Source organism: Vulpes vulpes, chromosome 11 (assembly GCF_048418805.1).
Source record: "Vulpes vulpes isolate BD-2025 chromosome 11, VulVul3, whole genome shotgun sequence".
Lineage (NCBI taxonomy): Eukaryota > Metazoa > Chordata > Mammalia > Carnivora > Canidae > Vulpes > Vulpes vulpes.
Window position 1 is genome coordinate 64,492,179 of NC_132790.1, and position 22,756 is coordinate 64,514,934.

General features: G+C 39.1%; 1 protein-coding gene and 1 non-coding gene across 6 annotated transcripts in view; both read left to right on the forward strand.

Moving 5' to 3' along the window:
• GADL1 (glutamate decarboxylase like 1) overlaps positions 1-22,756 on the forward strand; it is a 161,997-nt gene that overhangs the window by 106,725 nt on the left and 32,516 nt on the right. For all 5 annotated transcript variants that reach the window (XM_026000900.2, XM_072726622.1, XM_072726624.1 and 2 more), the window contains one exon: positions 2,610-2,699. In XM_026000900.2, coding sequence (XP_025856685.1) covers positions 2,610-2,699 — 90 coding nt within the window. The remainder of the gene's footprint in view (positions 1-2,609; positions 2,700-22,756) is intronic.
• On the forward strand, positions 48-154 carry LOC112921679 (U6 spliceosomal RNA). The gene has a single exon (XR_003235290.1). It is a non-coding gene; the product is annotated as a U6 spliceosomal RNA (small nuclear RNA).

Consider the following 22,756-nt stretch of genomic DNA (forward strand, 5'->3'; position numbering starts at 1 on the left):
ACTGCACAGCAATTTGAAGTGGGGAAAGTGCAGAATGAAAAATTATTGTGCTTGCTTCAGCAGCATATATACTGAAATTGGAATGATACGGAGACAATTAGCATGGCCCCTGTGCATGGATAACACACAAATTTGTGAGGCATTTCATATTAAGAAAAGAAGAAGAATTATTAATAGGGGATTTCCTCATAAGGGAAAAAGAGAACCCTAAAAAACCCACAGAAATAGAAAATGTAGAAAATAACCACCACTCCTAAAATTGGGATAGAGCACCCCATCAAGAGGCCACTCCCTTCCAGGGCTGAGATCCAGTCGTAGTTGGAGAGGGCACAGTGTAGTACACTGGATCGCAAAGAAATTCACTGAGATATCCCACTACTAGAATTTGCTAGGGATCCACCTTCTGAAGTGCTAGAGGAAGCCATTTTCAGAGCTGTGCCTTGAAACTCACTCGTCTACACACAGGTGCCAGAGAAGACATCTGAAGCAAGGCACCTTGCTGGCAGCACTCCCCTGTAAAACCACTTGCAGGGAGTGTGCCAGAAAAAACAATTTAGGGCACTGACCAATCTGTTGTGAAGCCATCTGAGGGGGGTGGTGCTGGAGGAATCTATCAGGGGTCCGCTTGTGGGGCACCAGTACTGCTGAAAACCCCACACATATTGGAAGAGATCCATGAGGTTAGCACACCAGAACCCAGAAGAGACACCTCTTCCTTCTCAGTGTCCCTCCAGCACCCTCTGCTGATAAAGTCTAAGATTGGAGCAGATGTCAAGGAGAAATATTTATAGAGTCCACTTCCATTTTCATAAGATACAAAGTATGGATTTGAGCTGAGCAGCAGTAAATTGATAACTAACATAAATGATATCTGGAAAAAATCATTATTGATATAAAGACATGAATTCCTAGGACCCGATGGCAGATAATAACTATATTTTTCTTCTACTTTCTAATCAACCATAGTTACTTTATTTGAAAAGATTTATTCACATTAAATGAGTAAAGAATTTTGAAGTCCAGTACATTTCTTTCATAGAGAAACCAAATCAATTATATCAGAAATCCAAGTATAAATTGTGTGGATTTGTACAGACTCTTGTAGTCTCATGATAAATGTTTGCAGAAATTGAGTTGAATTAAATAGTACTCCATCTTGAACTACTTCATATTTTGAAGATTTTTGGCTCTTTTTCTTTTTTCTTTTTTTTATAAAATCCAGTAAGAATGTTACAGTTTTCAAAGGTTAAAGGACTTATCTTTTGAGCTGGGAATATTTCTGAGCATTCACTTGTGATTTAAAATCCACTAGAATCAGGACTCTACATAGTACTGGTCTTGATTTTAAGATATAAGATGATAGCTGTTTCCTCTTTCTGAAATACTTGGAAACTTTATAGTGATACTGGAGCATAACTCTGGTGGTTACTGAGAACTATTATAACATTGGTATTACCTGCAAACTGTGTTTGTGTAGGAAAATGGAAGTTATTTCAAATACTCTCGCTGCTAAGAATCAAATGAGGAAGCTGTTGAGTGGGTAGGGATGACCTAGAATGTTTCCTAAATATCTAATCTCTTCCTATGTGTCTAATTTGTAAGCTCTCACCATAATTTCCCAAGTCAGCTGGTCACTGAAAACAAGTCTTGTGATTGCCTGTGATATTCCTATGTTTTTGTCCAGTGAGGATGGACAAAAGGAGATATAGTGGAGAAAATTTTGTCTATGTGACAATAGTTAGACTAAAGCTTGTTCTGGAAGATTATCCCATGTTTAACCCAAAACAGATTACCAGAAATGATGATTGGGCTATGGCCACTTTAGATCTGAGTTTCTCAAGCTTATACCATGCACTACTTATTTCAGAATCACCTGAGACGCTTCATAAAATGCCAATTCTCCAGCCTTTTCAATGATGAACTACATCAGATTCTGGGCATTCTAAGCACAGGGTGTGAGAATCTGTTTTGAACAAGCTCCCTAGCCGATTCACACCTTACTGATACTTGAGGCTGACACTGAGACTTGAGAGCCAAGAGTCAAGGTGATGTTCTTTTTCCCAAAGCAGTATAGACTAGGGTCACAACAGGGCTCATTAAGTAAAGTCCAAGCATGTTGTATGTTATCAACTCATAGATAACCGGGGATTTTCCATGTGTCTTCCATTACCTGCTACACCTGACAGCTTTGGCTACCTTAGATAGAGAAGGGGTTATTGGAAGGAGGTGGAAGTGAAAGAAATAAGTTAAGGCTCAAGGTTGAAGAGGGGGGATCCAAGGCATCTCTGGGCATGTGTGTATCGGTGCTAACTAATCGTCAGAGCTTGGTTGAGGCAGCTTCAAACTTGATTATGTTTATTCCCAATTTTGTGCTCATCCCTTACCTGGAGGAAACAGCTCCTTCTGGGTTCATCCAACCGAGAAGAAAATTTCCCAGTAGGCTGTTACCCGAAGTAAAGCAAAATGAACATCTAGCTCTATAAGATTCTGATGTGTTATCAGTGTAATACACACATGACAATTCTTAAAGAAAGTAGCTAAGAGCTTAATAACATTCTAAGATTAATCTTAGGCTAACAAAACAACTTCCATTTTTTTTTAATCCTCAGCCTGAATATGCCAATATTTGCTTTTGGTACATTCCACCAAGCCTCAGAGAGATGAAAGAAGGACCTGAATTCTGGGCAAAACTTAATTTGGTAAGTAACAAGTAAATTGCATTTTTCCTTTTGATGAAATGATTCAGTTCCCATTGTCTATTGATCCTATGAATAATTCTGTACTTGAAAGACTGCCTGAAGATCTAGAGAAGTGGCTCCTAGGATACTGAAAGGTAATTTATGACATGCCAAACAGTTGTCAACACTGTGCTTAAACAATGTGACTTACTTGATCCACACATGATTTCAAAATAATAGCGCTGTTTGCAAGATAGTTATAGGATGTATTAGAAGTTCTAATTCACGGTGTACTTCAGAAAGTATGATCTGGTAACAGGACACAAGGCTGAAGTTCCATGATGAATGGCTCCTTTTTCAACTCTGCCTCTGCATGTCTATGACTGCTTGTATACCTTGCATGGAGATAATGTCAAAAGTCTACATCTGGTACCCTTTGTGAGTGTAAGACCTTCTGTTCTTTCCACCAACAAAAGCATCTTATGCCCAAAGGGCTTATGTGATAAAAAAGAAAAGTGATTCCAGCAGTGGGTTTCGACGATGATAGAACAAAATGTGCTTGAAAGTCTCTCCACACACAGCTGGTGAGGGCTGACAGTCCCACACAAGGAGCAGGCCCAGGCTCTAAGGACTCCTTGTGTATCACATGCACCTCTCCTAGCATGGTCCTGCCAGCTAGATTTCTGCCTCTAAACCAGATTTCCAAGAACCGTGAAGTCTCACGACCGACACTACTTGTTCCCCGTCCCCTGCTGCATGGACATTGTGTATTTTGAAGTGAACCAGTGGGAGTTTGCCCTGAGGATTCTGTGGCCATGACACGTAGAGTGAGAATACACAATGGGTTAGAACCATCAAAGTTGGGTAATGCTCTACCCCTTGTGTCTTCCCTCTCAAGCTCAGCGACCTCTATCGCCCTGGTTAGTAAAAACTGACTTGCAAATCTCTCTCTATCCTCTGTGGGAAAATCAGTGATACAGTTAATAGCTATTATAGGCAATAGCACTTCTAATTCCCAGTCAGGTAAATGACAAACCTTCACTGAGTGCTCACTCTACTGTGCACTGGAGGTACAGACATCAAAAAGACTTGGCCCCCAGCCTTGAGAACTCGTGAGTGAGGAGACAAATGAGTAAAGGGATGATACAAGGCAGCTAGTAAGACCCCAGATGGAGATGGGCCCTGTTTGCACAGATTGCAGAGGGAAAGATTATCTACATTGCTGTGTGACACAGTAGAGCTAAGTCTTGAACAATCAGGAGACAGAGGACAATCATAGAGAAGTATATTCTAGGAAGAATCACAGCATGATGACCTAGAGACGTAAGAGAAGAGCGTGTGATTCAAAGATCACAGGATTGCAAAGAGAAAGTCATGGGGTCCTTGTCTTTCATGACAAGGAGCTTGGAATTTGTGGCTAATTAAGAGAAAGAGGAAAGACTATGGCCTTTAAGCCATAACCACCTATAACCTCACCTACAGCATCTTCTCTTAGCTTCAAGTCATTTTCTTTTTCTTCATGGTTCATTAAACCCCCTACACTGTAGCATAACATATACGCAATATATACATATTCTACCCCTTGTCAAAAGAGAGGTCCGGCAGCAGAGTTGGAGAGAGAGGGATGCTGGTATCTGTTCCTTTGCCTAGAAAAGTTAATTCCCTTCATTACCCATTTCAGGCAATAAACTCAGTCCTGGGGCTCTGTCTTGCATTTTACCCACTCAGAGCAAATAGAACAGGGCTAAAGAATGCATTTCACATGTAAGTAACCCATAAAAAAAAAAAAAAGACAATGTGAGAATTTACTAGTGAGGTTTCTAGGGACATTATGTACTTTGATGGAATACAACTGACTTTTTTTGGGGGTGGTGTGGGGGAATAATTGCTCAGGATTGAGAAAGATCTGGTTGCCATTCTTCTCACTTTTCCATTGTTAAGAAAAGCAACCAAGAATGTGTTATTTGTGTTTTACTGACTCAGTACTGTTGCGTGGACATGGATCAGGAAGTCCAAAGAGTCCCATTATATTTGGGGATCTTTTTGACTCACTCTTCCTTTATTTAAAGAAATAGTTATATTATCTATTCTCAAAAAATTTGAAATTGAGGACAGATATTTGTGCTAAAATCAGATAATTAAGCAAATAATGCACTTTTAATCTTAATTGGAAATTGAATATTAATCAGGACATTCTCTTCTATCTCTAATATTTTCCAGCATTGAGTCTCTGATAGTTTATATCCATGATTCTCTATTACTTCATTTTGGAATGTTTTGCTGCCATTTAGAACCATGGTTTTCTTGACCCATCCAATGTCATACTATTTTAATTGTTAGGGTCACTCCTAACAATAAACATGTATGCGGCTGACATATAATCATTGGTTCATAGAGTGTTAGTTTCCTTTTATTGTCTCTCTTTGTGTGGGTGTGTGTGCATGAAAGGAAGGAAGGTGTAATCCTTGTGGTTTTCTGCTTACTGTAGTATGGCAGTGCAGGTATATGATTTATAACCTGGAATGTACTTGAAACACGCTTAAAATTTATTTCGGGGTTTATCTTGGATGGAGAATCACAAACAAATAAATAAACCAATAAGGCTTTCCCCCTCTAACTTGGGGTAGCATCGGGTTGGGGGGTCGGATGGAGAATCAGTGACGTGACAAGTCTTCCTTTTGGCAGCAGGAGGGCAGAGGGACTGTGTGTGTGCTGGCAAATGTGTGTGCACATGCATGAGACTACGTTTGAGAACGCAAACACCGTGTAGTCACTCCATGACACTACATTCAATCACTGAATTCCAGTCATCTCTTTTTAAAGACGTCCTCTGTAGAATGTTCTTCTTTCTGATGCTTGCAGGCATCGCAATATTCTAGGTTTGTGTTCCTTCCCTGCCCAGATTGCGTTTACTTCCTCTCTGGTCTCTTTGCCTCATGTCATCTCTTTTTTCCCATTTATTTTCTTTGCTCTCTGCATATCCATGCCTCCAGCTCTGCTTCATCACGTTGCTCTCCTGCTGGAAGCCTCTGATGGTTCCCGGTTCTTTATAGTAGCAGTTTTCAACCCGGTATCGCCAATGACCAATTTTTATACTGCATATTGTTGATGTTCCTTTACTCTCCTAAAATGAGAGCAGTAATAAATGTGACCTACCTCCACCTAATTTCATAAAGGGCAATACAAGACCTTGCATATAACACAAAGGAGAACTGATCTTTGAAATACAGATATGTATTTCTCCACAGCATGAGTGGGCATGACAGTATTGGAATATGTGAGGAAGTGAGCGGTAAGATTCTTACACATACTCTTAGAATCACAGTGAATGTAAGCCACATACAAACGCAGACTTTTGTAAGTAAGTGATGTTGACGATGCAAATGACAGACGTGGATTGATATTAGCAATATAATTTTTAAAAATGGTGCACAACTCTTGTAAAGTTTGTGAAAAGAACACATTTTTTTTCTCTTGATTTACACAGTAGTAGAAAACTTGGTGTTTGTTAAAAATGGGTACAGAATATTATGCATGTGTATGTAAAACAGAGTTAGAGTATGAGCTTGTTTGGATAATGGTAATCAGCCTCCTCACCTCATATATTTCCAGTAGGACGTGTGAAAATTGGGCAAGGGGATGCCTGGCTGGCTCAGTGGTTGAACCTCTGCCTTTGGCTCAGGGCATGATCCCAGAGTCCTGGGATCGAATCCGCATCAGGCTCCCTGCATGATGTGAGAGCCTGATTCTCCCTCTGCCTATGTCTCTGCCTCTCTCTGTGTGTCTATCATGAATAAATAAATTAAATATTAAAAAAGAAAAAAAAAAGAAAGTTGGGCAAGACACAGGACAAGGCCTAATTGCTCAGGACTGTTCTACACATTGCGAGGCAGATGATATATCTTGTCCCCGCTAAACATCTACAGCAATCCCCACACAGCTTGAAAACTAAAACATCTGCCCAGAGTTCCAAAATATTCCCTAGAGGTGTAGTACTATTCCCTGGAGAATGGCTCATCCACAGGATAAAATCTAGTTCATTCTGCTTGGCATCCAAGGGCCTTCATGTCCGATCATCAAGTATTAAAATAGCAAGAAACTGAAAAGAATCTAAGTATTCAACTATAGGGAATTGGTTAAATTTTAGTACATAATTTATATGCAAATTTCTGGCGCATAGACAATTAAAATTCTGTTCCAAATAACATATTCATAATTTATTATTAATTGAAAAAAATGAGTTATACAAACAGCCACTATAGTATAATACCAATTTTGAAAAATCCTGTGTTTATATATGCATGGATTCTTTTTTTTTTTATTGGAATTCAATTTGCCAACATATAGCATAACACCCAGTGCTCATCCCATCAAGTGCCACCCTCAGTGCCAGTCACCCAGTCACCCCCACCCCCCGCCCACCTCCCTTTCCACCACCCCTTATTCATTTCCCAGAGTTAGGAGTCTCTCATGTTCTGTCTCCTTTTCTGATATTTCCCACTCATTTTTTCTTCTTTCCCCTTTATTCCCTTTCACTATTTCTTATATTCCCCAAATGAATGAGACCATATAATGTTTGTCCTTTTTGATTGACTTACTTCACTCAGCATAATACCCTCCAGTTCCATCCACGTGGAAGCAAATGGTGGGTATTTGTCGTTTCTAATGGCTGAGTAATATTCCATTGCATACATAGACCACATCTTCTTTATCCATTCATCTTTCGATGGACACCGAGGCTCCTTCCACAGTTTGGCTATTGTGGACATTGCTGCTAGAAACATCGGGGTGCAGGTGTCCCAGTGTTTCATTGCATCTGAATCTTTGGGGTAAATCCCCAACAGTGCAATTGCTGGGTCGTAGGGCAGATCTATTTATAACTCTTTGAGGAACCTCCACACAGTTTTCCAGAGTGGCTGCACCAGTTCACATTCCCACCAACAGTGCAAGAGGGTTCCCCTTTCCCCACATCCTCTCCAACATTTGTTGTTTCCTGCCTTGTTAATTTTCCCCATTCCCACTGGTGTGAGGTGGTATCTCATTGTGGTTTTGATTTGTATTTCCCTGATGGCAAATGATGTGGAGCAATGTCTCATGTGCTTGTTGGCCATGTCTATGTCTTCCTCTGTGAGATTTCTGTTCATGACTTTTGCCCATTTCATGATTGGATTGTTTGTTTCTTTGCTGTTGAGTTTAATAAGTTATTTATAGATCTTGGATATTAGCCCTTTATCTGATAGCTCATTTGCAAATATCTTCTCCCATTCTGTAGGTTGTCTTTTAGCTTTGTTGACTGTTTCTTTTGCTGATGCCTGGATTCTTAAATACACATAAACTAGTGCTTATATGACTAGATAAGGGGCAGACAACAGGCACCAAAATATTTTAGAGATAATTATAAGTGATTTTTCCTTTCTTTAGTATTCTTCCACAATGTCTTCATTTTCTACATTAAAATATATTGCTTTCATAAAAATAGCAATAACAACAATGACAATAATAATAAACCAATATATAGAGTAATTGACCTATGAAGCAAGCCTTTGGGTTCCTTGAGCTGCTTACACAAAGACTATCCAGGTATTAAGCACAATCTGCTAACAGTTAAAAAAAAGAAAAAGATAAATTGAACTGGGCACTCACCCCAGTATGTTTATTGTTTTGAAATTATCTGCATGTATTACTTTTAAATATAAGATGAGCACTTAAAAGTACACATAATCACTTTTAAGGATGAATTTTCAAATTTTAATTATTTAGAGATGTTCTAATCTTTTCTTCTTACACCACAGGGGATTGTCTTGTTTGGAGATCATAATTATACCATATTTCAATCAATTAGTTCACAAACTATCTTCTCGCATGACTTGTTCCCACATGTAGTGTATAATTTTTCTTCCCTTCCAATCTCTCTATGCTTATGAAAACACCCACACTATCTGCACTGATTTCAGGTTCAGAGGCATTGCCACTAGTGGTCTATGTTGAGATCTTCAACAGAATTTTCAGGGCTCCCTGGGAGCTTCCAGCATCGTGATGGAGCTATGCTTTGCTCTTCAAAGTCACGGCCCCAAAAAAGTTTCTGTCCATGTGTTTCTTCAGAAGGCTCAGGCCAGTGATTAGATATGGAGGGGGAAGGGAGTTAGGGAGATTATGCAAGGATAAACCTGGAAGGGTAAGATCCAGAGAATGCACTTGAAAATGCCATCAGTTTGCTTTGTCTCATCATTACTCAGTGTTCTGATGCAGATTTCCTCTTCAGTCAACATTTCATAAATAATTCTGCATTGTGCCAACCAAATTTACATTCTTAAAAGTAATTAACAAGTTGTCATTTTGTACTCATGTGTGGCCATTACAACCTTTCGTTGTTGTTGTTTACTGACCTGCAGATTTGTGACTAATGTTAGTCATTTATTACAGGCTTCTTGCTCCTCAACAGTAGAAGAAAAATAAATCTTTTAGAACCTATTTGATGGGTGCATTGTTTTATTGCTTATTCAGTGATATAGCTTGATATGATATTCCAGATATCTTTACAGAGAATTTACTATTCTCCCTGGCAGGTTTCTGATTAACGGCACTTGAAGATGAGACTCTATAATCTGGGTGGGGTGACGGGCTTCTTTGGAAGCATCATCAGGAAGACATCCATAAGGCCACTTACTTCCTGGGTGTTCAGGCAGGACTTCACTGCCCTTTGCTGCGTTCCATTTATTTCTTGTGCGTGTGTTCATGTCTGTGCATAAGAGTTCATACACATTTTGAGAGCTTCTGTTATTTTTGAGGATTCTGATTCTAATTTTCTTTTCGTCACCATCTGTGACATTGGTATATCCAATCACTCATTTTTGGATTACGAACTAAAAACACCCATTTCTTTAAAGATGCAACAGTGTTTTGTTTTGTCTTTAATTTTAAAGGGTGAGTTTCTTTTTTAACAATGTGACACAGAATTTATAACATATTCGTCAAAGCTCCTGTTTCCTAGTGGCTAGAACTCATCTTAAAGCTGTGTGCTTTCCTTAGAATTTATATTTAAGGAGAATCTAATATAGACGTGCCCTTTAAATGAAGTATTTCTGAATGTGACTTGAGAGACTCTCATTCTGATAGTGGCTGGGATGTAGATTTTGAAAATGCTTAACTAACGAATTTCCTCTGTCTTGTAGATACTGTATTTTCTTTTCCCTAACAATTAAGACCCGAGATAAAATGCTGTTCTTTTAAATATTCTCTCAGGTAGAGTTTTATCTACAATTTGTTAGATATCTTACTAGTTGGTAGTCAGTTTTTTCTCCCTCGTATCATTCTGTAATTCAGGGTCAAGGAGCCACTAAGGTGCATGCCCTGTAAACATGGCCTCCTTTAGAAATCATCTGGGGAAGTTGGGGTGTCCTTTCTTCTAAAAGGTATGGGATACTCTGAATGTTTCATGGGTTTAGGTGCATTTCTCTTCCCTAGTTTAAGTCATCATCTTTCTAGATAGCTATACTCCATTGTATTTAGAAAATTTCTACCAGCAAAAGATTCTAACAGCATTCCTGTTGGATATGTGTGTGCGATCAAGGAGTGCCCAATGAGCTCTTCTTTGTATTCAACACCTTTCAACACATAGAACACAGTTTTTATTTTTTTATTTATTTATTTTTTAATTTATTTATTTTTTAGAACACAGTTTTTAGATTGTTGTTGTTACTAATTTACTTATAATACTTTTTGGTCTTTGGGGCTTTAGACATTATTTTCAGATGCATACAGAGGAATTTTTAAGGCTAGTAACCTGAATTCCTCAGGAAAGCCACACAGGTACAGATGTCCTCATTAAAAAATGATTTTTTTCTTTCCTTTTATTTTTTTCTCCTGTCTACAAGGCTCTCCTCTCTTGTTTTTTCTCATTGATTATTCTTCTTGTGGACTCTTCTCATTTACCATGGAAGAAGGTCTCAGCTTCGCCTATCTATTGAAAATTAAAATTGAGCAAAACAAAGTGTCTCTGCAGGCTGAGGCTGAGCTCATGGGCCTGGGGTCAGGACAAGATGGGTTCTGAAAGAAAAATATGCCTGTGTGTGGCCCCTTGTGGCATACACTTGCTCCTTGGGACTGGCTGATCCACTGGGCACTTTTTTTTTTTAAGATTTTATTTATTTATTTGACAGAGAGAGAGCACAAACAGAGGGAGAGCCAGAGGGGAAGCAGACTTCCCGCTGAGCAGGACACCTGACTCAGGGCTCCATCCCAAGACTCTGGAATCATGACCTGAGCTGAAGGCAGACACTTAACCAACTGAGCCACCCAGGTGTCCTCCCCTGGGCACTCTTGATAACACGATGGAAATCGAAGCCAAACAAAGGAGTTCAAGCTGCATTTCACAAACATCTTTTTTGTACCTTGGGTTTACTGTTCGGCACACAAGCGTGGATATAATCTGTATACTGGGAGGAGCACAGGCCTTGTCTGCATATGAACCAAGTCAGTAACCGGAATATGCCAATTTCTTTAGTCTCTGCAAAAATCTTAAGGCCATCTGAAATAATGGTGGGTTTCCAAATACATCAGGAGGAGCATTGACGCAAGACAGAAGCTTAGTCTTAATCTGTCTAGAACACATTACTGTGTCCTGAATATAATTTTATTTAGTTTACTTGGTCAGTGATTGCAAGCTCAAGCACCCATAGAAGCTAGGCAAGTAGCGTAAGTAAGGGAGGTAGACTGGCCATAATACAATAGGGACTGGTGTGATAAAGCAGAGATCAGTGGCCTCGGCCAAAGAGAGCAGCCTCTACTCAGCACCTACTGATGACTGCCCTACAGGAATGCAGAGCTGGGTCACACACCTTACCGTTCAAGAGATGTCGATATACAGGTACTTACATGAACTATCCTTTGCTTTTGAAGTTTTACATGTTGGCAAATGATTTAAAAATTTGCAACTTATATCCATCAGTGGGATCAGGCCTTCTGGCTCTTAATTTGCAACTCTAACCTAAATTTGTCAGGCCTTAACTACCTGTTTCTGTGCAGGTATCACTGGAAGCTCCTTGGGATGAGGGCATGTCCCTTCCTTGCCTTTGTTCCTCAATGGCAGCTGGTGCGATGGCTGGTCTTCAGCCCACCATGAACTATGAGGGATGTCCAGGATCTGTGGCATCCACCAGAAAAAGAAATCTCATGGTCACATGCTGTCAGATTTGCAAACTTGGGTTTTTTTTTTATGTACAGTAATGTTGAGGCAAATGTGGCAGCACACTTAGGATATTCAGGTGATTTCTGCCCTTGGGTTTTCACCTTTCCCCATCCTGAGAACTAGATGAGGCCTCTGGGCTCCATGCTTCTCTTGAGACTTGTGTAACCCCGAGGGCATCTGTCGTCTTAGGTTTCCTGAAAGCCATGGCTGGCCAGGGAAGAGACCCAGAGGAAGGCACGGAGTTTGGAAGAGGAGAGGCAGGCCCAGGGGAGTGAGAGGCTGAAAGAAGGGTGCTGAGGGCAAGAGTTCTACAACGAGGGATGACTCCCTGCTCCCCTCTGTGAGCACCCTAAGGAGGTGTGTGTGTGTGTGTGTGTGTGTGTGTGTGTGTGTGAGTGTGAGTGTGTGTCTCTGTGTGTGTGTTCCAGAGGTTGGAATGTCTGCTCATTCCTAATAGGTAAGGACATGGCCCCGCTACCACGTATCAAGGGATCACATTGGTTCAGATTGTAAGCATTTCAAGTATTGGACCAGTCACCTAAATACTAGCACTGAACCTCTGCAGGACCCCTGGGAGCTGTGGGAGCTGTATTAATGACAGCAGTTGGCTTTCAATCTGGCCTAGTAGGACCATGGCTTAAGGTTGGATTTAATTTTATTCAAAGGATATAAAGTACTGTGACATTTTGTGCACACCTGAGTTTAGGGAGCAAAATTCATACCCACAACACAAGCATTAAGGAAATTGCCCTGGACTTAATGTAGTATTTATTGTTGCAAAACAAAGAGTGGACCTGGAGCTGAAAGAAATTTTTTTTTTTTTTGCAAGATATCTTTTGAAGTCCTTTTGCCAGAACCAAACCTGCCCCCTGGTGGCACTTTTGCTCATTTTTCCATTCCTAGCTGGGAAATGCCACAGAGAACGTTGACCAGAGAAATGCTCTTGCAACATGGGATAGAATTTCAGCCTGGGTGTTTTCCCAGCTACTGGATTCTGCCAAAACTAGAAAGGCTCACCTGAGTACGAAATTCTCAAAGGATCAAATTGATCCTTGTCTTCACTTTAAATAACGAGTTCCTATTTCCACAGTCAACTCTATATTTACCTTTGGATCTCGCATCCAGGACTTCATCCCTTGGGCGACCTCTCTACCCCACCACCTCCCCATCCCTTCTTGCTCTCCCTCCTTCTCACGTTTGCATTCTTTCTTTTTCCTCAGATATATTGCTGCCCTCAATCAATAAACACATCCAGGTTCTGACAATCTTGAAGGAAATCATTTTATGATTTTCTTTTAGCATTGCGTCCCTTCAGACAACTTCCAGTCTCTTTCTCCTTCCCTCTGGACTAACCTGAGAAGAAAAGCTTAAAGGGTCTTAAGCTTTTCTTAAGCTTAACAACCTGTGTAATGACCTGTGTCATAGTTTTTAAAACCATTTCCACAATATTGGGCATTGAGGTTGGTTACAGTGCTTCGCCATTGTGAATGATGATGGATGAATGTGTCCATGCTCACACTCACTCCTGCTTTTATTATGTCCAGAAGACAAAGTGCTCAGTATATAATTGCTGATTATGAAAAACAATGTAGTTTTGAGCCTGACTCTAGCTGCGTATTGTGATACTGACTTTTAAGAAGGTTGTAACCATCCATTTACAGTGCCACCAGCAAGGAATGAGTTCACAAGCTTCAATCCAACCTAGTGTTGCCAGTGTGGGGGCAAAAGAGAAGAGAAGAGAAAGTGAAAAATTGTATCTATGTTTACTTTGCCTTTTATTATATTAATTGCTGGTGGGCTAAACAATGTTCTGGTTTTTCCCTTGCCGATTATGCTTCTCTGGGTATTCATTGTTTCCTCCCCCCCCCCCCATATTTTCCATATTAATATTTTGAGGTCTGATGTTTTCCTTACACATTTGAATGAAGGTATGTATAGTTTGAGTTTTCAGGCCCTTTTTGTCAGATAGAATGCAAATATTGTCTTCGGTATAATGTCCTTTTTATTTTAGTCTTGCTGTTTTTTCATTGTACAGAAGTTTTAAATTTTTTATGTATTCAAATCTGTCAGTCTTTTCCTTCATGATTTATTCTATTGCTTCAAAGCTGAAGTTGCTGTCTTTCACAAATCTGATAAATATTCTATTCCAACTCCTGCTGGTTTTCTGTCATTCTTTTTTTTTTTTTTTTGTATTTAACTCCTTAATCCGGGTGGAGGTTATTTTTGTATACAATGTAAACTATCGCTGTAACCTGGACAGTTCCCCAAATTATTACCCAGTTACTCCAGTTGGATTTACTAAGTGATTCTTCTTATCGTTTTGATGTTGGAAGGCTTATTGTCATATGTTACATTTTTAAAAAAACTTTCTTCTACTTCTGAATTTTCTAATCTGTTGTACTGATCTGTGTTTCTGGTCTCGAGCCAGGAACAAAGGTTTTAAGGGGCATCGCTTCATAACGGGCTCCCAAAGTTGCTAAAATTCCACCCTTTTGGTGTTTTCTTTTTTTAAATAAGATTGATATTTATTTATTTATTTATTTATTTATTTATTTATTTATTTACTTATTTACTTATTTATTTGAGAGAGAGAGAGCAGAGCAAGCACTGGAGCAGAACACGAGTTGGGGGAGAGGAGCAGAAGGAAAGGGAGATTCAGACTCCTCACTGAGCAGGGAGCCCGACATGGGCTCAATCCCAGGACCCAGAAATCATGACCCAAGCCAAAGGCAGACACTTAACCAGCTGAGCCACCCAGGCACCCCAAATTTTACCCTTTTGATTCTTGTTTAAAACAGCATTTGGTAATACTATATTTTAACTTTTTCTCATATTTTCCGGAACTTTTTTTTTTTTTTTTGGTTAAAAAGACAGCTCATTAGGATTCTTATTGGCTCTTAAATCACTAGATATGAAGCTAAATAAATAACGCCTTTGCTGCTCACTGGCTGTGTGACCATGGACAAGTTACCCTCGTCCCCTGGCCTCTTCTTTTTTGTCAATCGCATGGGGATAATAAAAATCCTTAAAGTGTTTTGATAGGGACTGGATGGTATAATCCAGGTATAATGTCTGGCACAGACTAAATGCCCATTAAACATTAATTTTCATTATTAATCCTATTACCCCATGTTTGAAGTATTGGTCTCAAATGTCTTCTTGGTGCATTTCTGTTTGCTTCTCTCCAAATTACCTTATACGCTGTTACAATCATAAACTTTCTAAAATACAACCCTGGTCATCCTGTCACTCCTTCATGTTTTTTTTGTCCCAAAGGGAAAAAGTCCATAATCCTCCAGGGACTGTGGTGGTCCAATTTATTTCAACCTTCTTGCTCTGTCTCCTGCTTATCTTCCCCATGTACCCTGCTTTCTAGCCAATTGAACTGTATTCCTGTGTTTACTTGGAAAACTTGCCTATCACTGTCTTTAAACACATGTGCTTGGCTTCATCACTTCTTTGTATGTATCTTTTGGCAAAGGACATTACTACTCCATGCCTCAGTTTTTCTTCGTCTATAAAATTACACTAAAATGATACCTCATGGATTTGCATGGGTTAAGTGCGAGAGTGAGTGCTAGCCATTTTGCACAGTGCTGAGTAGGGCTGGCTACATCATTTGCAGAGCCCAGGGCAAAATGGAAATATGGCACCCCATTTTTAGAAATTATTAAGAATTTCAAGACCATGACAGTAGAGCATTAAACTAAGTATGAGGCCCTTCTCAACTTGGGGGCCCTGTGTGATTACATAGTCACACAGCCTTGAGGCCAGCCCTGGTACTCGGTGTTTGATAATGGAGATGAATGTTAGTATTCTGATCTCCTTGTATTTTCTCACACTGCTTCCTCTGTCTCTGGTGTCTTACTCCTATGTCCTTCCCCCCTCTATGGCTTATCTCATGTGCAATCTCCTCCTGGAAGCCCCAGAGGTATGCACTTGTTTCCTACTTTGAAAGAGTATGGCTATGATTTGGTCTTCTATAGGCCACTTATAGCTTTTGGCCTAGGATATAAAGAATTTTTGTGTATGATCCCATTTTAGAATTAGGCTGTCAGCCCCTTGCCCTGGAAGCATTTCCTGACATTTGAGTATCAGTTTTCTTCCCAGATACTCCTATGACACCTTTGCTACCCTGTCTTGGCTGTTACTATAAGATAGCAACTTTTTTTGAGGGTGGAAAACATGGTGGCAAGCTTGAGAGGAGAGGAGAAGGCGATGAGAAGTTTCCCCTAGGAGGAAAGATAACTGATGAATTTTAGCACAGGGATGATGCATTGAAACCCCCCATTATCAACTAGGATTCCCTCACTTTGTCACTGATACTGTTGATGGTCAGGGAGAAGAATAAACTGGGGCAACATGCCCCACTGGGATCAGCTATATTTGAGCTTCAATATCCCAGGCCTGGCTGGTAGAGAGCCCAGCACAAAATAAAAATGATAAGCCCCTTGTTCAAAAATTATCAAGAATTCCAAGGTGATGATGGCAAAATATAAAGCCAAGCACGGGGCCCCGTGCAGCTGCACAGGTTGCATACCCATTAAGACAGCCCTGGTACTTTACTGAGTGTTGATAAGGGAGGAAGGAGTGATTGTTAATATTCTTACTTCTTTGCATCCTCTCACATTGCATGCTACCACATGGTAGATGCACAACAAATATTTATTGAATGAATGGATCAATGAATACAGGCATGAACCAAGTGTCACCCTTTGGGGTGACTTACTTCTATCTATGCCTAGGGTGGTTTCCTAGACACATAGTTGTTCTAACCTTCTTTGCCCATCAGTGTGCCCATGGAAGACTTTTTTAAATACTGTTTTTTTCTAAGAATGTGATTGAGCTTGTCTGGAGTGATATCCTGGGATCATCTTTCTGATCTGACTTCCAATATGCAGGAGGGACAGAGAGCCATCACAGCCCGAGTGGTGATCTGTGTAGGGTTTTCTCAGGAGAGGGCAGCTTAATAAGGAAGACATTTTAGTAAAGATGAACATTTTAATTGCTCTTTTAATTTTGTCTTGGAGGCCAGCTCCTCTGTCTCTGTAAGTCTAGCAGAGCTGGTGTTGTAAGTTGCTTTCTTATAGCTGTGTTCTGTTGGCCAGATCACCATCAGTTCAGAATGCAGAAAAATCATTTTAAAGTCAACATTTGCAGGTCTCACTTCAGATGGCTAAACTTCTCTTGGTTTTCATTTCGACTTTTCCTACTCTTTATCTTTAACTCATGCTCTGCTTCTTATGACAGTGTCTCCCTATCTAGGCTGTCACAGAAATTATAGCACCCCACTGTTTGTTGGGGGTGCAGGGATAATTCAAATGCTGGAAGTACAGTAGCAGAGCTTGCTTCGGTGAATTGTAATATTACCTGCCTAACTCATAATAGAGACTGTCTTTCAGTCTGCAACCCAAGGGGAGCCGATTGCCAAGTGGTACTAAGGTAGACCAGATTCTCGTAGTTAGAGAATTGGGTCCTAGTCATTTCTTCCACACAGGTTAACAAGACTGGAGTGTAAAGCAACAATCAGGGAGTCAGAATTCTCATTTGAGTCTGCTCATTCATTCAAAAATGTATATGGAAAAAAAAAAGGAAATGGAGCACCTGCTATGTGCCCAACACTCATCTGAGTGCTTAGAGTGCGTCCCTTTTGTTGAGCCATTTCCCTAATTACCATGTTGATCAAAGGCCTTAGGAAAATTACAATTAGAGACTGCAGTTTTTATGAAAGAGAACAGGAAAGATTAAACAGTGATTAAAACAAATGCTCCTCCATTGGCGCAGAAGAAAGCTCTGTTTGGTCCTTCGTTTGCAATGCTGTGGTCCTGCTGTATTATTTTTCTTACACTCATATTGTAAGTGTAATCTAACAGAAATGCGGCAAAACTGAATTATGATTTCTGCTGTACTTTAAACACCAGAATCTATCAGACCATGTCTTGGAAACTAGTTTCTGCTGTGTATCTTCTTCCGGTTTGAACAGAGAAAATGCTTTAGATCTCAAATCTCATCTATAACTCTATTAAGAGATTTCTTCCCCTTCATAGCCTCAGTTATTATGTAAGAGAACTAAATTTTAAGACTTTCTTTAAGCAGTTTATTTTTTATTTATTTTTTGGTAGGAAGTTTAAAGATAAGATGGCTTTACCAATTATTTTATTAAAGATAAAGATGAATATATTAAATAGTAATATAAAATGTAAATTCATATGTTAAATAGAAATTTCCATCTTTGTAAAATATTTCTTATATTAAAATTGTCTATGCTACTATCATAAAAGGAATATTGAATAAAATATTTTATTGCCTAAGATCCTCATTCAGGGGCTTAAAGTTAATTTAATACGAATACCCTATAAAATTTTGGTTCTTTTTACAACCAAAATAAATATCAATGGAAAGACACTTTCTTTCATATTATTGAATTTATTTATAAAATAATATTTTCCAAATATATATAGCCACATTTCACATCATTTTGAAAAAGATATTTTCTGATACCTGTACTTTTCTTCATTTCATAGGTGTATTAACTTTTATCACATAAATTAAAAATTTGGGGTCAAAACTGATGAAATATTTTATATGTATATACATGTTTAAACACACATAGACATATATGCACACATACATATATAATTTGAATGTATGTACACACATGTATATATACATACACATAGAGGGAGATTTTTAATGTAAGTAAGAGGACAGAGAGGACTTAGGTATGCTTCATGTATTGTTTTTTCATGTAATGGCAATTCACAAAAATCACATGAAAACTTTGAATACAGCTTTCCAAAGGAAACTTGTATTGAAGTACTAGATAGAAAAAGAAACTATTTTTTTTATCTTAAATATATTTAAATCACAGTAAAAAAACTCAGCTGGAATTGATACACTGTATTTTTTTCTCCTCTATCTAAACAATCAACAGATCCATTTTTTTAAACTGAACTATAGCTGGCATACGACATTACTTTAATATTAGGTATACATTTAGTGATTCCACAACTCTATATGTTATGCTCACCACAAATGTAGCCACCCATCTGTCACCATACAACACTATTACAATACCATTGACTAAATTCCCCATTCCTTACCTTTCTTTCCTCCCTGTATGTTCCTCTCCCCATCACCCATTTTGACCACCTCTACCCCCTACTCTCTGGCAACTAGTTTGTTCTTTGTATTTATTGGTATTTATTGTACTCTAGTTTGTTCTTTGTATTTATTGGTATTTATTGGTCCCTTTCTGCTTTTTGTTTGTTTGTTTTGTTTTTAGATTTCACATACAAGTCAAATCATATGGTATTTGTCTTTTTCTGACTTATTTCACTTACATTACATAATTCCCATCCTTGTTGTCACAAATGGCAAGATCTCATTCTTTTCATTGCTGAGTATTAGTCCATTGTATGCATATACCACATCTTCTTTATCCATTTATCTGTTGATGGGCAACTTAGGCTGCTTCCATAACTTGACTATTATAAATATGCAGTAAACAAAGGGGTGCATATATCTTTTCCAATGAGTATTTTCATAGTCTTTGGGTAAACAACCATAGTGGAATTCCTAGATTGTACGGTAATTCCATTTTTAACTTTTGAGGAACCTCCATACTGTCTTCTTTGGTGGCTACACCAGTTTGCCCTCCCACCAACAGTGCATGAGAGTTTCTTTTTTACTACATCCTTGCCAGTGCTTATTTATTTCTTATAAAAGGAATCTACTTTAAGTGTATGTCCTCACTGCTCTTTTCTTACCAAGAAAACTGCCACAGACATCTCAGACTGATGCACTTGCTTCCATCATTGCCTATACACCGAGCCTTTCTCTTCACATGTTTGAGGGCCACATATATACAGCCCTTGAATCATTTTGTTCCACTGTGTAAAGAGTTTCCCACTACATTCTCTACAAAATACAGGTTCCTAAGCAGGACAGTCCACGGCTACATGGGCTGTGCCTCCTTTTGCACCCACATGGGCTGTGCCTCCTTTTGCACCCACACCCATCAAGTGTCCAGGCACAGGAGCTTCAGGTCCCCAGGAACGCTTTTCTCAGTCTCATCTCTTTCTTTTGTACCTTTGTTCCAGATGCTCTCTTTTCTTAGGCTCTCACTCTTCCCATGGCTCTGCCTTCCCCAATATTACATAGGTTTACGTTTATATATGTGTGTGTATATCCACATATATCAATTACATATTATATATAATGTAAAATACAAAATATTGGTGTGCTGTCCAGTATTAATACTGTCTTACAAATATTAACCTTAGATCTGACCCCAATTGGTATCTGAGGGAGGGTGCTCTATTGCGACTATAGTATAAGAGTAACTGTTCCAATATGATTTTTCAACTTAATGCTAGTCCAATCAAGTTATTTTCTCTCTGAACATTCCCCCTCACCCCACAGATTTCTGAAAATCTCCTCCCAATTTCTATCATTGTAGTCAGCTAAATATTGTTATGTTCAAATAAAGTTTGGTCTAGACCCAAAGATGTTTTTGGGTGAAGAACTAGGAGCAACTAGTTGGGAAGAACATCAGGAAGAAAGCTTAACCAATTTCCATTTGCACAAAAGACTTGGCTAGCGTAGGAGCTAAAATATACCATGCAGTAAAAATAAACATATAAAACCCCAGATTCTACAGTTAATGAAATGTGGAAATGTGTGTGTGCTGCTGACACAGAATGCCTGGAAGAAGCCTGAGCCACTTGTTTTGTCAATAAACCCCACATATACTCTGTAAACATAGCCATCACTCATTCCTAGAATTTACCAAATATTCTCTGAGTCAACTTTAACTCAGAAACTTGGTAAGGGGCTCTGATAGGCTCTAGCTGCCTTCTCCCTGGAGGTTATGCTCAGAATTCTCATTGCTATCCATGATAGAACATTTCTCAATAATGTAGAATGTGATAGAAATTCATCCAGATTTGAAGGAAACCTGGAATTTTATTAAATGAGCAAATAAAGTGCACAAGACTGACACCCAGGGTCTCTTCGGAGGTCCTTTGTTAAATGCCTGTATGAAAACTGGTAGTGTGATGCCCTTTTAAATAGAAAAATCTAGTTGCAAAGATTTTATGGGATGTGTTCTGCATGGTAAATTTTAATCCTTATTTTGCCAGTCTGAGTTGACACTGCTTACATTTTTTATTAGTCATTGATTTTTGAATGGTGGCACAGGATAGCAGACAGACTTTAATTTTGATAATCAAAGTAAGAATGGCTACAGTTTTTTTGTATGCTTTCTCCCTCACCAAAACCCTCACTGATTCCCTCAACCTTTGAATAGATGAGCTCCACCTTCTGTCCATCACCACCCTGCTTCCAATTCAGGATAAATATGCTTAATAAAAATTCTGAAATTAGAGGGACGCCTAGGTGGCTCGGTCACTCAAGCATCTGACTCTTGATTTTGGCTCAGGCCATGATCTCAGGGTTGTGAGATCAGGTCCCATATGGGACTCCATGCTTAGTGGGGAATCTGCTTGAGATACTCTCCCTTTCCCTCTCTGCCCCACCCCCACTTGTAGTCACTCTCTCTCCAATAAATAAATAAATAAATAATAAATAAATAAATAAAGTCATTTCAAAAATTCTGAAATTAGGAAACACATTCAGGGAAAGTCACATTACCAGAGTCACTCTTTGCTTTACAAAATTATTATTATTATTATTATTATTATTATTATTATTATTATTTTACAAAATTATTTTGAATAGTATCTTTTTAACTTAGAAGCTCCATGAACCTAAGTAACTCTGAGTGCTTCTCCAAGCCATGTCTATTTCACCTGCAAGGATTTGGCATTATTAAATTTGGAGCATGCTTTGATGAGAGAAAAAATAATTACTTAAGCCTGAGATTTTTGAGTACAGATGGCCCAGAAAATGGTCAAGAAAATAAAGAAGAAATAGCAGAGTACATTTAAAGACATTGCTGGCTATGCTTTTGGGAGTCCTGTGTGAGAGGTACTTGGGGAATGCCCAGTGGACACAGTCTGTGGGCAGCTAGAACTCAGTGGCTATGATCCAAGGAAAACTTTAGGGCTGGGGATAGAGTGTGGGAGTCTTCCACGGAGAGTGATACAAGTCCCTGAAAATGATAATTAAAGGAAAGAAGAGGACCTCATGAAGAGAAGCACCATTTTGAGTAACATCTATTGATAAGACACAAGGAGAGTGGGGGTGGTGAGGTACAGTCAGAAAGTAGTTACAGCCCTGGCGATGTATATTGGTATATAAACGAAGAAGAGGAGCCCCAAGGAGAGGTGTGAGGGGAAGGAGAAAGGGAAGGGGAAGGGGAAGGAGATGTGTTCCAAGGAGATATTAAAACTTCATGCAAGATACACCTTCTTTTTCACATGTATCCAATCTTCTTTGAAAGGGAGAATTTCCATTTTGCCTTCCCAGGGACATGATTTATTGCTACAAGAATACCATGTAACAAATAATCCCAAACCTTAGTAATATAAAACAGTAGGCATTTACTGCTCATGCATCTGCAAATCAGCAGGGGAGGGAAGATGTTGGGTGGCTAATTTAGGCTGTACTCAGTGAGGGTTGGCTCTCCTCCAGGAGTCTCTTATTCTCTTCCTTGAACTGGTAGATTATCTGGGGCATGTTTTTATGGCAATGACAGAGACTCAAGAGCACAAAAGTGCATAAGAACATTTCAGGAATCTCTGTCACACCATGTTCGCTAACATAGGATTGGCCAAAGCAAATCACATAACTGAACCCAGTGTCAAAAGTGGTGGAGATTATCCTCTTTCCCATTGTAAATCCAAATCAAGCCATATGGCCAAAATCAGTATCAGTGAAGCAGGGAAATATATTACTCCTATGGAAGTGAGGATGTAAGAAGAAATAA